At 40.9% G+C, this 14,777-nt stretch overlaps 1 protein-coding gene across 3 annotated transcripts in view; it reads left to right on the top strand.

Annotated features, from left to right (window-relative positions):
• The first annotated feature begins 9,011 nt into the window (after window positions 1-9,011).
• Window positions 9,012-14,777, top strand: part of ANKRD17 (ankyrin repeat domain 17) — a 165,056-nt gene continuing 159,290 nt past the window's right edge. For 2 of the 3 annotated variants that reach the window (XM_047092429.1, XM_047092428.1), the window contains exon 1: window positions 9,012-9,546. In XM_047092429.1, coding sequence (XP_046948385.1) covers window positions 9,133-9,546 — 414 coding nt within the window. In that variant the 5' untranslated portion in view covers window positions 9,012-9,132. The remainder of the gene's footprint in view (window positions 9,547-14,777) is intronic. The other variant, XM_047092430.1, reaches the window with a different exon arrangement.

The following is a 14,777-nucleotide window of genomic DNA, read 5'->3' as shown; positions in this document are numbered from 1 at the left end:
TCCCTCTTCAGGACTTTTATACATACAGTACTTTGGCCAGCAATATTCTCTAATCTTTTGCCTGAGTAGTTTCTCCCATAGATATCAGCTCAAGCACTATTTTCTCAAGAAAACTCTACCCTCAAAGAAAGGTCCCTAGGTTAGTTTTCCCTTTAGCAGTTATTCCCTTTGGCAGTTCCTTTGTATGTCTCTCACACTAGACTATATGTGTCAAGGGATAAAGGACCATGTTTGTGTTGTTCACCATTTTCTTGCCATCACAGAGACCATGCATAGTAGGTAGGCAACAGATACCAGGTGGATGAATGAAAACTCATTCTTATGTTGGATAAATTTTCAACTTAAATTCCAAAGTATCTTTAAAAAAAAAAAAAACACCAGAAAATAGCAACAACATAATAAAAACAGGTATGTGACAAAAACGAAGGAGTAACATTGGATATTAGGAATTTGTGGAAACTGTGGGGAATTGAAGAAAGCACGTGTTGTATAAAGGCATTCAAATTTCAAACAACTTTGAAATGCTGTGATGACAAAATATAGCATGTTCATGTAACAGTTTTGGTTATAGACTGCCATTTTGCAGTGCTTATATTTAAATGATATACCCAGGGGCACCTGGGTGGCCTAGTCAGTTAAACATCCGACTCTTGATCTCAGCTTACTCAGGTCTTGATCTCAGGGTCGTGAGTTCAAGCCCCATGTTGGAGTCCACACTGGGCATGGAGTCTACTAAAATAAAATAAAATAAAATAAAATAAAATAAAATATCCATTTTATATTCAATATAAATAATATTATAGAGAATACTTAATGGCATGAAAGTATGCTCATATATTAAGTTTTTAAAAATCATGTTTTTAATGTTTTACAATGAACTTGTATTGCTTTTGTTTCAGAAATAAATTGTTTTTACAAGGTAAAGAAGTAACTCAGGTGGCAATATGGAGGATAAAATGGAATAGACTAGGACCAGAGGCAGATAGATTAATAGACTATTGAAATAGTATGGGTGAAAGCTGGTAGAAGCCAAATTAAGGCAGTGGCTGTGAGGACAAAGAAAGTAATTAGATATGGACACAGAATGAATAGGATTTGGTAATCTTAGATCTATTTAGGTTGGAGATAAAGGTTAAGGAAGCATTAGCTTAAACACAGTAATTCCGCTAGTAACCTTGAATCTATATGGGTTGGAGATAAGGGTTATGAATTCATTAGCCTTAAACATGGTAATTGAAATGAGATTCCTTTGGGAGAGAATATAATATAGAAATAGTGCAATGGCCTGAATCATGGGGAAACTCTTAACATCTAAAAGCCAGATGGAGGAAGAAATGCCTATAAAGAAGATCAAGTAGGATTGGTTAGAGAGATAAAGCAACTAGGAAGTTGTCATGGAAAATTAAAGGAAGTGGTTTTCAAGTAGGGATTGGTTAACGATGCTAGTAGAGAAAGCATCTTGCATGCTTCTGATGTTTGCTTCCTGTGATAGGACCTAAACTAGGTTCAACGTCTTTCCCTATACTTGGGGAAATTGACTGACTTATATGACTAGTAAATTTGTGAAGAATGTCTGATTTAGCTTTGTCCTCCAACCTACAAGGACAAGGTTGTCTACAGAAACCAAACTGTCATTTGATCCTCCATGCCGTCCTTGGGAAGTGTTGCTCGGGACTGAAGGTATACATTGGCCTAATTGTGGGGATAAGTTGGCGGGCCTATTTGGTTTTCATACTAAACAACATCAATCAACTTACTCTTATCAGTAATAAAGTGATATTTCGGCCCCCATTTCTATCCTTTATTTCTCAAATTGTTCAGAACCTATGCAAGAAGGGAATTAGTTTATTGAGATTCCTTAGAAAATGCGACAACTCATGTCAAAGTCCACAAGAGTCAGGTAAAGTAGGGGCTGAAACAAGGCTAATGACTTTGACAATTAAGAAGTAATCATAAATCATTACTTTCCTTAATAAAGCCAGTTTCTCCAAGGAAGACAACTGAGGGAATGTCTCCATGATGGTGTTGGTGGGGCAAGTATAACTACTGCTCCAATCTTTGTTCTGTAAGTTTCTCTAAGAATGGGATTGCACCACCCAGGGGACTACATTAGTCAGGGCTATTTTAGTTGCAAATGAATAAAACCTACCTTAAAATAGCTTAAATGAGGGTGGCAAGGGTGGGTGAGAGAAAAGGCAGAACTTAGTGGCCACTTAATTGACAACAGACCTAACCCTGGATTTCAAATATTATTTGGACTCTACTCTCTATTGCTCATACTGCCTTCTTCCATCTTTATTGTGTGGCAAGGTAGGCTCCATGTTATGTCAGCATCTCTAGCATCAGTAAAATTTTTATAGATAACTGTAAACATTGGCTTGGCTCATGTGCCTATCTTTATGACAGGGGAAAAAAGTCATATAATTGACAGCTTTATCACATAGATGAAAGGCACTTCTTGAAAAGATGGACATACAAAAAGTAAGTGATGGAGTATTCTCCACAACATTCCACCCCTTGGTTACCTAGCATCTACACTTGTGCTTCTTTCAGTATATATAATCTCAAAAATGTCCTAGCCTAAGACAATGCCATTATTCCATGGACAACTGAAAAACTTTCTTGGGAAACATGCTAAAGTCTCATCCAATTATCGAACCTTACTTGAAAACCTAGAGTTCTGATGTGCATTTCTTTTGTTCAGGTCTGGATGTAGCTCTTTGTGGTACAACATAATGAAGATAATTTAATTAGTGGTATAAACTTAACAAGGTGAGTTAAGGGCACCCTTAATTAGCTAGTGGATGAGGTCCTTGGTCGGTTAATATAGTGGTCTTGAGTTTGCTCTCTGAAAGGTTCTCCCTTATCCCTTATACAAAAGTGGGTATTGGAATTATTGGAACAAAGCCTAAAACTCAACATTCAACAGGTTGCTGCTTGCGACAACATATTAAGTATTGCCAAACCTCCTAGCTAGGGATAAGGAATCTTATTATTGTGCACCTCACCTAGACTCATTGGTTTCACATTTTAGATTGTGTCATTTGTTGACACTGGTACTATTACTAATCAAGAATAAAAACACAAACATTGCCATTTTGAGATATTTTATTCTCTTCAACAGTCTGTTTTGAATTTCACATTTTTTATTCAAATTCAGGGAATTCAGTTTAAGGTATTATTATTAGACTGCTCTCAACCCTCCTCTAAGATTTTATCTGGTTTTTAGAGATAAGTTCTTTACCATCATGACTTTGGCAGAGGGGAATCTGGTTTGCTTGGTGTCTAAATTTGTTGCTAAAAGGTCTGTTGTTGATACAAATTGTAATCTACTCTTTCAGTGTTTTTCCTCTGCCCTTACCTCTAAATGTATGGATATTAGTGTCTTCTCAGTAGGATCCTCTATCCAATCCATGGATTCATACCATAGCTTCTGACATGAGTTTCCATCACCCTGCCTGCAAGCAGTTAGGCTCACTGTGAACCAAGTTTACATACCTCTTAAGAAATCTGTATCTCCTTTTCAGTCTACTGTCATCAAGAAAGATGCAAGAGTGGGAGTGATTATCAATGCTGTCTGGTCCTCTCTTCCTAAACAGGTCATGCTGAGCTTTTACTTGATTGTAGTTGCTTGTGTTAGGCAAACTTCCTGATGGGAAGCAGAGCACAAGCCACAAACTCTGTTTTTGAATTCTGAAATCTTCTTGGCAGTATCTATCCCTTATCATTTGGTGTTCTAACCCTGAGGAGAGAGCCAGGAAATACATGTCTCAAATCATGGGCTCTTTTACCCTTTTGTAACACCACTGAGGCTGCCTTTATTTCCTTTTCAGGCAAGTTCACTTCCCATGGTGACCAAAGGCCATAGGTAAAGTTTTTGCTTGGTTCTGTGACATGTTTCTTTCTTAATAGTAGCTAGCCCAAATGGTGAGGCTGTTTCTCATTGGCTTCATTTTGTTAATCTGCCCATTCCTGAATCAATCATTATGACTGAGTAATAAGGGTACTTTTGCTGGCGTGATTCATGGGTTCACCTCTGCGGTATGAAAATTAGGTCTAGGTAATGGACAGTTACACCTGGGGGAAAGGATAGATCTATATTAGTTAGGATAACTTCCAAATCTGTGGTTTAACCCAAAAGAATATATATAAATTCTAATACAAGTGAGTCCGTCCACCTTGTGGCTTGGCCATCTTCAACACGTGCCTTCTAATACAAATGTGTTCATCTGCCTCAAATTGGTGGGGAACGGGAGATCTTGGACTTCTCATGTGCTGTTTTTATGGACAGAGCTGCAACAGGAGCACATCACTTCTACTCACATTCCACTGGTTAGAACCTAATTGGCACACCTAACTGGTAAGCCTACTTGCAAGGGAGGTTGGGAAATATAATATGTGTATCCACAAAAAGAATCTAGTGTCTACAAGAGTCCACTATTCTGGTCACTAAATATCTATTTTATATCTCTTCCCACACAGAGAACATGTCCTACTCCAATGAAACAACCTAAAGTTCTGCTCAGTTACTAGGTCAGGCCTAGAGTCTAGGTCTTTAGGTAATGTGCAGGCCTCTTCATTAGGTCCAAGTGTAACCTATGAACTAAAAGGGTAAGTTACCTCTATATTACTCCATGTTCCAGCAAACCCAATGTACATTGGTAGATCAGAGACAGGTAACTACACTATGCTCTCATTAGGAAAAGAGAAAGATATGGGGCGCCTGGGCAGCTCAGTTGGTTAAGCATCTGACTTTGGCTCAGGGCATGATCTCACAGTTCATGAGTTCGAACCCCATCTTGGGCTCAGTGCTAATAGCATGGAGCCTGAAGCCTGCTTCAGATTCTGTGTCTCCCTCTGTCTCTGTCCCTCCCCCGCATGTGCTCTGTCTCTGTCTCAAAAAAAGACATTAAGGGGCGCCTGGGTGGCGCAGTCGGTTAAGCGTCCGACTTCAGCCAGGTCATGATCTCGCGGTCCGGGAGTTCGAGCCCCGCGTCGGGCTCTGGGCTGATGGCTCAGAGCCTGGAGCCTGTTTCCGATTCTGTGTCTCCCTCTCTCTCTGCCCCTCCCCCGTTCATGCTCTGTCTCTCTCTGTCCCAAAAATAAATAAACGTTGAAAAAAAAAATTAAAAAAAAAAAAGACATTAACAAAATTAAATAAAATAAAAAAAAGGAAAAGAGAAAGATGTGAGACATTAGGAAATGTGGATATATAACAATGATGAAATACTGTGCAGACATTTTGTGATCCACCTTCCCTCAGAGTACAGGAAGGCTTGATAAGACAGACCTCAGTCTTTGGGAGGAAGTCCCTTGTCCTTTGTCTTTTGTATAGCCCCTTATACCAGACTCTGATATGTTGTCCATTATTCTCCATGGCCACGTCCTATGAGGGTACTGGATGTTGTAAGGTGTTTATGCCCTATTTCCTTATACAGGCTTGGGGTTGAATAGTTGCCTCACTGTTTTAACACTTGAACAACATTTGAACAAGGTTAATGATATGATTATATGCTTATTAATAAAATTCCTTCAAAAATTTAGTCTTGTGATCTACTTGCTTCCAGTGACTACATCCGAAGTTTTTTGTTTTTGTTTTTGATAGAGAGCATGAGCAAAGGAGAGGGGCAGAAAGAGAGAGTCTTACGCAGGCTCCACACCCAGCATGGAGCCCAACCCAGGGCTTGATCTCACAACCATGAGATCATGACCTTAGCCAAAATCAAGAGTTGGACACTTAAGCGACTGAGCCACCCAGGCCCTTCCCTTTTTTTTTTTTTTTTTTCTTTTTTCAAGTTCATTTATTTAAGTAATCTCTACACCCAACTTGGGGCTTGAACTCATGGCCCTGAGATCAAGAGTCACATTCTCTTCTGAGCCAGCCAGGCACCCTGACCCAAAGTTCTTTCTTACATAATTCTAGAACCTGATTTACTTCTTTCCTTCCTTGCTCCCATGCCTTGTCCCCATGTCTGTTTTTCTAGAACTCCATTCCAGCCACCTTCAGGCCATCTAAAATAATGGCCTTTGATGGAAACACCAAAGCCTCGATATGATCTTTGTTCCTGTACTGTACTCAAGGCCTCCTCCGTTTCATTTTTTACCATTCAAGGTCTAGAAAGTCAGCTTTTCCAATCCTTTCAAGTATTCTTATGCATTTTCATTTCGGCAATTCTTTCCTTGAGCTTATCTTTTTAGTAAAACCTTGCTAAAGGCAAAATGTAAAATTCAAAATACACTATTGCTTTTATTCTTTTGAACTATCTCCTCTGGAGCTAGTCTCAGTAGATAGGTGATATGATTTTCAATTACGTTGCCATTATAAAACCTGTGTCTCCTTCTTCCAGCCTCCTAAATCAGTTTTTCCAACCTCTGCTACATCATCACTAAACCAATGCAACACATTTTAGATTACTGTCCTAGCAGTACCCCACTTCTGGCACCAATTTCTGGATTAGTTATGGTCATTCTAGCTCCTGTAACATAAATTCTCAAATCTCAGTTTTTTCTTATAAGAAGTCCAAAAGAGTTTTTCTAATTTGGAGGTGGCAGTTTTCCAAGTAGTGATTTAGCTACTCATGTTCTTCTCTTCTGGCACTGGCATCTCCAACATACAGTTTTCAGGGTTATGATACTCACTAGCTGATGGAAAAAGAGTAAGGGAGGATGGGAGGAACTTTATTAAGCCTGGAAATGTGTGCATCACTTCCATTCACATTTCATTGGCTAAAAGTCAACTACACGACCCCAACTAACTTCAGAGGAAATTGGGAAATTCAGTCTAGCTGTATGTCCAGAAGAAATGTTTTATGAATGGCTAGTCAAGTCTCTGCCACAAGGTTCTAAAAAAAAAAAAAAAAAAAGCTAGATAAAAGTAATAGAAAGTCACTCTAGGGGTCTATTCTAATAGGTTTGACTGCATCTTAGTCCCAACAAGATATTCATTTCACTACTATGTAAACTTATTTTCTTCTAAGTAATGGGATTAAAGACAGTATTTTTGATAGTGTTCTAGGTAAAGAAGTTAGATTGCAAAGGGTTAATGATAACAGACATTGAACATAGAATCCTCTTTAAAAGCCTAATTGTGAAGGGAAGGAAACAGAGTGGAACCAGAAATGTGGAGGTTTGAAGACAGAAAAGGTAATAAATGGAAGAGAAAGAGGAGATTGAAACTAGAATGAAGATGGATAATTCATCTCATATAAGAGCCAGAAATGTCTCATTCCTGTGATACTGGAGAAGAGGAAAGTTCTGGAAGTATCTAAGTTTATGGTATTTAGAAAATTGAAGGAGTTGACACGTAACAGCATCAATCTTTTGGCGTTTGAAGTAAAGTCATATAATGAAATGTGACTGGGACTTAAACACTGCAAAAAATATTCTGGTGGGAAGGTAAAAGAAGGTGCTGATGAATATACAGGGTAGGAGGGAGTAATCCAGCTGAGGTTCTAGAACCTAAACCTGTGGTGTTAAGATACACAAATGTAGTATCATGTTCTGCACAGAACCTCGGCAAAAACTGTGGGAGAGGAACAGGCAGATAGTTAGCTTAGTGTGTATATTTACTATAGCACCTATCACACCATAAAGCCCCTGGAAGCAGAGACTTTGATTTCCAAAATTATGCACACAGTAGGAACATGATGAATTTTTGTTTGAATGAATTGATTCAGTCATTGCCAATTCTGCCATAGTACTCTGTAGAGTACTGGCAACTGCCCACATTTCATATGGTATGCCAATGCTAAAAAGAAAAAAAAAAGCTAAAAAAAATTCAGGCACACTCAATTAAACTTAGCAGTCTTAAAATGGCAACTATGTCAGCTGAGACATAATTTTTATCCTGTGCCAGTACATCTGCCTTTGACGTTTGCTTCATTTTCCTTATGCCACTGTGCTCTTATTGGACCAGAAAGGGATAATTCTGAGTTCAATAAGGCACGCTATTATTTCAAAAGTCCTGGAAGTTCTTCATACACCTACGAATGAACTCAAAACCTCCTTCACAACATTCCAAGAGATGCATAGACAGGGATGATTATTTATGATGCTCACTTCACAGAAAAAAAGCCGAATCGGTGAGGGGTGGAAGAATTAAATCAGGGTCATTTGGTGAATTCTCTGCAAAGTCTGGCACGTATCGTGCTTGCTTCTCCCGTCTTTTCCCCTTTGGAAACTTTAAAGTAATCTCAGACATCACCTAATCGAACTCCTTCATAACACACAACTGTAAACTCAGATTCAGGAAGTCTATACCTCAAGACTCAGGCCAAAGAGGGCTCTTTCCTCTACACGACGCCATCTCTTAAAGATCCAAAGCCTTAATCACGATTTGGCGGTGGAAAAAAAGGCCAGGAATAAAACTACGTACGACAGTCCAGAAAGAGGCCCCACCTCCCGGATCTGGCGGTCTCGGCCTCCGGCTAACAAAGTGTCTGCACCGCGCGTCCGCACCGGCTTCCCACCCGGCCCCGGGCCGCTGCTCTCCAGCCCGCCCGCCTGCCCCACGCGCTGCAGCAGTGCCAGTCCGCGGGGGCCCGGAATCTGGCCCTCGAAATCTCACTTTCGTCTTTGGGCCACCCGCGCGCCACGGCTCAGGCGACGGCTGATGGCGTCACCTGCACTTCCGCCTGCGGCTGCGTTCTAGTCACAAGCGAGGAAGGAAGAAGGGAGGTCTGAAGGGCTGTATGTGTGGGGGAAATAGCGAGGAAAGAGAAGCAATCCGGGCGCTCGCAGGCGCTACGACTGTAACCGCGGGCCTCTTCTGTCCCCGCCGTCCCTCCATCGGAAGTCGCCCTGGGCACACTTCCCTCGCTTCCTCCTTGTCTCCCCTTCTCTGGGTCTCCCGACACCCGGGTCTCTCTTTACGCCTCACCCCTCCCTCCCTCCTTTGCTCCCTCACACTCCCTCCCTCTCCCTCCCTCCCATCGTCAGGCTCCCCGCCCTTAGTATCGCGAGACGAGGTGAGAGCTGGCGGAGCGGCGGCGGCGGCGGCGGCAGTAGAGGTGACCGAGGCGGTGGCGGCGGAGGCGGCACCGAGCGCTGTGTCGGCCCCGGTGCGGCCGAAGTCGCGGTAGAGCGTAGCCCCCACGCCCCTCCCCCGTCCGCGCCCCCCCTCTTTCCCCGGGGATGGAGAAGGCGACGGTTCCGGTGGCGGCGGCGGCGGCGGCGGCAGCGGCTGAGGGAGAAGGGAGCCCCCCGGCGGTGGCGGCCGTGGCGGGCCCCCCCGCGGCGGCGGCGGCGGCGGCGGAGGTCGGCAGCGGCGTTGGCGGCAGCAGCGGGGCTCGCTCGGCCTCTTCTCCTCGTGGGATGGTGCGAGTCTGCGACCTACTCCTGAAGAAGAAGCCGCCGCAGCAGCAGCACCACAAGGCCAAGCGTAACCGGACTTGCCGACCCCCCAGCAGCAGCGAAAGCAGCAGCGACAGCGACAACAGCGGCGGCGGTGGAGGCGGCGGCGGCGGCGGTGGAGGCGGCGGCGGCACCAGCAGCAACAACAGCGAGGAAGAAGAGGACGACGACGACGAGGAAGAAGAGGTTTCTGAGGCAAGGGCCTGCTTTCAAAGGAAGGAGGGAGGATGGGGCAGTAAAGGGTAGGGGCCGAAGGTGGGAGGGGACTTGCGGTGGGACAGATTCCTGTGGGTCGATCTATCTCAGCGGCCAGGCTTTCCACTGCCCTCTTTCTTTCCCCGGCCTAAATCGTGAGGTGTGGGGATGTGGGGGAGGGTAGCTGACACGTGGGGGTGGGAGGACCACAGAGCCCACGGAGTTGGTGAACAGCAGGTTATCCCGGGATGGTTCACATGGTTAAGGATGGAGGGAATTGGTTAGATTCCCTGTTTGCACACCCGGCGGGGTCTGCCTGGGGTCAGCAGGGCCCTGTTATTCCTGGGGCGGGGGCGGGACCAAAGCGGGAGGGGTAAGATAATAGGTAGCTGAGTCTCTTGGGGAATGACTGGGAGGTTGGTAGATTTCTCCCACTTGTGAGGTGGAAGAGAAAGCAGTTTGGAGGGGAGGTAAGGTTGTAAGGGACTCAGAGCTAAGTATTTGTGTATGTGAGAGACACGTGAGGAGCTGTACTTTTCCATACTGTTCTGCTGCAGGTTTTTTTTTTTTTTTTTCCGTAACTATTGTGGCTGCTGAAATAGCTTTTAGTTCTTTGCTCTCTCAAGGATTTTGGATGAACCGATCTTATTATTTATATGTAACTGAGTGGCTGAAAATATATTTGACTCTTACATGTACATACATATACATCTTCAGATGCTTCCTTAGTGAGGAGGAATTCAGCCAGGCTCTCTCGTTTTCCAGATATTCTGGGGCAGCTCAAGAGTGCTTTGAAGCCAGTCTTGGTTGTGGTGAGTTGGAATAGGAAGGCCTCTTGGTTTGTCCTAGTGATCTGGTTTCATAACTGTTTTATAATTTTTCCTGGGTCCACAGACAGGCGGCGTTGCAGGACCTTATTCTTCAAAGGCCATATAACCCAAAAGCTCAGTAAAACATAGCATACTGACAACAAACGAAGAGTTAGCCTTACTAGTTATCAACTCTTTTGTAACTCTCTTGTCCACTCCCTGAAATGGAAGCTAGAAAATCTTGATTTGGAGAAAGAAGTTGTAACTTAAGGCAGCAGAAGGAAAACCGCTTTAAAGGCTGATTTTAAATCCAGTTGTACGAGAACAACTGAATTATCTAGAAGTAGCACTTGCCATTTATTCTCTTCCACAAACAACTTATCTTGGTGCAAAGCTTGTTTTTTGAAAATTGCATTATTGGATCTTGAGTTCTGTTCAAATAGAGAAATACCTTTTAAAGAGTTTGAGACTTCCCTGTTGGAAGACCAGATTCTCTTTTACCTCAGACTGGATGAAGTTATATAGGTAGAGATGTAATAGTTAAAGTATGTGTGCCAAAAAGATGAACACTCCCTGCTATTCTGTATCCTGTTGAATTCTAAGCATAGATTTGTATTGATAGATTTTGTATTGACTTTAGTTGGAACCTCTCAATATATAGTGTGTTGCTCGGGCTGCATTTGAAACAATGGAGAAAAGGGTGTGACAGGATTCTTATTTTCAATAAAATCTATTATGGTAGTTAGAATCATTTCCTTGTACAGTTCTTTACAGAGATGAGAAACATTTTAGAGATAATCTAGTTCAGCCCTTTTATTTTAAAAATGAGGAAAACAAGGCTTAGAAGAAACTGATTGTGGTGGAGTGTAGCAAAAGTAGAAAATCAAAGTTTTCTAATGGTTCCGAACAGTACACTTTTTATGGCAGTTTATTTCCTCGCATCCCCCTCCCGAATCTTTCAAAAAACAGGCAATGAATTGCAAGGTAACACAAACATGCAGCTGTGGTCAGAATGCCAGTATTTTATTAAGATTTTAAACACTCCCACAGAATATCAAGCTCTGGTTTAGAACTCAATATCAAGTTGAGTGTAGTACTTAGGGGAATATTCTGCTGTAAACTTCACATACCCAGGTAGTTTTGTTCGTTGGAATTTGGCCTAATAAGCAAAACTTTTAGTAAGTTTATAGGTGTGTTAGTTTTGTGAAGCAGGTTTATTTTCTTCAGAAAATGGAAATGATATATTTTGACTTTCATCAACTAGGGAGTTTCTTTGTTTTTAATATGCTTTATTTTGTTCTGTCCACAGTGGTGTAAACAACGGGTTTGTCATTTGTTATGAAGATGAGTCAGGAGAAATAAGTGTAAGAAAGTGCAGCCATTAAAAAAACATCCGTATAGGTACATGATGAGGGATGAGCAAACAGAAAGGAGTACAGTATGTCTTTGCACCTGCCTCCATCCTTGACCAAAATAAAGAAATAAATAAACCTCATAGTCACTGTACACTATAAGCTAATTGGGTGAGTTGTGCAATGTTTTTCATTTCATTATCATTTTATTGACATGTCAGCAGAAGTTTAACTTTCTAGAGCTAGGAAATCTTGTGGCTAATACTCTTTGTATTTAAGTCCATTTTCTAATTCATTCTGTTACTGGCTACACAAAATAAAACGTGGATGACATGATCCCTGAGGTTATCCTTCTAATAAGAATTATCAAAAGGTTAAAAAGAAATATGGAAGGTTATAGTTTTTGTATATAGTTTGGTTTCAGGTACTTAACCTGAAAAAGTGGATGATAATTTAACAAAAAATATGTATATTTACTATGAAGAAATGTTAGCTGGATATTCTCCATATCTGCTGAAAGAGAAAAGTTCGAAGGAAAGGAGATTCAATTTAAAGAGTAAGGAGCTTTACTTGAATGTTGAAGAAGATCTAATTTTTTTAAAAAAATTTTAATGTTTATTCATTTTTTGAGCGAGAGAGAGAGTCTCTCCCACACACACACACACACACACACACACATACACACAAAATTGCGAGTGGGGGAGGGGCAGAGAGTGGGGGAGACAAAGAATCCGAAGCAGGCTCCAGGCTCTGAGCTGTCAGCGCAGAACCTGATGCAGGGCTCAAACTCATGAACCATGAGATCATGACCTGAGCTGAAGTTGATCACTTAACCAACTGAGCCTCCCAGGTGCCCCACAAGAATCTAATTCTTATCAAATGTTACAGTAGGTTATTGAGAATTGGATTTTTTCTTCAGTGTTTCAGCATAGGATAATCATGTTTTAGATAATTTATGTAACTTCATCTATACCTGAAAACAAAGGATAAGACCAAGAGCTCTCCTCTGCCCTCTCCTTCCCCCCTCATTTGACTCAAAATCTTAGATCAAAAATTGAAAAATGCATAGTATCCTTGGTTTTCAGTGGATGACTGACTAATACAGAAGTGTATTTCCTAGCATGAAAGGCTTGATGCACTTCTTTTCAAATTAGTGGACTAAATTAAATTTCTTACTCGAATATTACAGGAAAACTGTTGAAATTTCAAGAGTTGATACTTTGGAGATTTCAGAAATAACATTGCATTCTATTGAATGCATTTTTAAATGTAATTGAATGGTTTGCTAATGCAGAATTCAAAGAGGGAAAAAACTTGTTAAAGGTAGGATTCATGTTCAAAAGTAATTTTTATTAAAGAGGTGTAAAATGTAAGTACAGTAGGAGTGGATTAGAATTCCAACTCTTTTTGGTAGATAACTTGGTGCTTTAAACTCAAGAGACAAACCTAGTGAAGAAATTTTAGACAAGGGGAACCAGTGAATAAATTAGTACTGACTTACTTTTGAAAGGATTTGTAAGGCTAGGGAGAATTTGTAGATATGGAAGAAGTAGGGTTGAGAATGAGAGAAAGAAAAATTATTTCAGTATATTATGTTCCTTCAAGTTCGCTTCCAGATCTTTTGTTGTTGTTTTTTAATGGAAAAATGCCACCCCAGTTCCTTTGTTGTAACGGTAGAATCCCAGTTGAGTCCAGAGAAGCTTACTTGTTACCCAGTTTCATCTCTTAATTGATGAAGCAGTATTTGTAAACTAGATGTTAAGATCTTTGAAGAAATAGTTATGTCATAATTATCTTGTTTCATAGTCTGCCTAAGCACTTAGGAAAGTTCCAGAATTCATTTAGGAAACCAAGAGGAGTTTCTTCCTCTCATCTTGGATCCAGGGCTGCCAAATCGCCGGTTTTGATTTCAATATCTTTCAGTTGCTAATTTACTTCTCTTACTGATGGTGCTGTTCCCTAGGTGTTAGGCTGAAAGACATTTAAAGCCAGTTTACTTTGTTGAATGCCTGATAACTACCTTAAGCCTCCTACATATATTTACATTTTAAAAACATAGTAAGAAACTATTACTTATTCAGAGCCTACTGTGTGTCAAGTCTAACATAATGGTTAAGAGCACGGACTAGAGCTTAGAGTCAAATATGATCCATCATTCACTAGGTTTGTGATCTTGGGCAAGTTACCTTAAACTCTCTGCGCCTCAGTTTCTTACTGTGTAAGTGGTGATAATGTAGATCCTATTTTATACCATTGTTATGAGAATTAAATGAGATAATACAGGTATCCTGTATTCTCATTTTATTTTCACCCTGTCTCTGTGGAGTAGATGTCCTCATATTTCTTTAATTATTCATTAAATGCTTAGAGTTCCTGCTTTGTGCTGGGCATTTTGCTATACTGGGTAAGTAATGTTGAGCAAAACTGTTTTAATGCACATTGATTTTAAAATGCACCAGTGATTAATGAGAGTAAGAGTAAATGGTTAAATGTATATGCTGAAATCAAGTGGGTGAGTTTCAGAAGTATACACATGTTGGGAGGGGATATTCATAATAACTTTAGAGGCAAAAGATACAGGCTTAGAAGGGTTTTAGGTAGCTTCATCAGGGTCACACAGCTAATTAGCAGAGCAGGACTTAACCTGTCTGTTTGATTCAAAGCCTACTCATTCATTCATTCATTCATTCATTCATTCATTCACATATTCTGTTATGCTGTTTGATGTTAAGTGCAGCATCTTGAAATTTGGCATTTCAGATAGTGTGAAAACAAATTCAGGTAGTGTAGGGGAAGATCATTTTAGGCAGTAGGGCAACCAACTACTGAAGACACATTGACTATTCCAAGCTTTTCTTTCCTTTTCTTGTTCTTATTTTCTTGTTTCCTTCTCTTTTTCTTATTCAACTCATTAAAAAAGAAGAAATATAGAAAACTGCAGATAAGTATATCCATATTCCCACCATCTAGAATTAACTATTAACAAAATGAAACTTTATAGTGAAAACTACCCTCTCTAGAGGCAATCTGTTGCTTCTTCCTCCCTCTCAAGATTTTTACTTTTCAAGGT

This window comes from Lynx rufus, unplaced genomic scaffold (assembly GCF_022079265.1).
Source record: "Lynx rufus isolate CCGP_SWC_20201006 ecotype Redwood Valley unplaced genomic scaffold, mLynRuf1.p SCAF_3, whole genome shotgun sequence".
Taxonomy (NCBI): Eukaryota; Metazoa; Chordata; class Mammalia; order Carnivora; family Felidae; genus Lynx; species Lynx rufus.
Note: the sequence above shows the minus strand (reverse complement) of the source record. Positions and strands in the feature narration are given on the sequence as shown.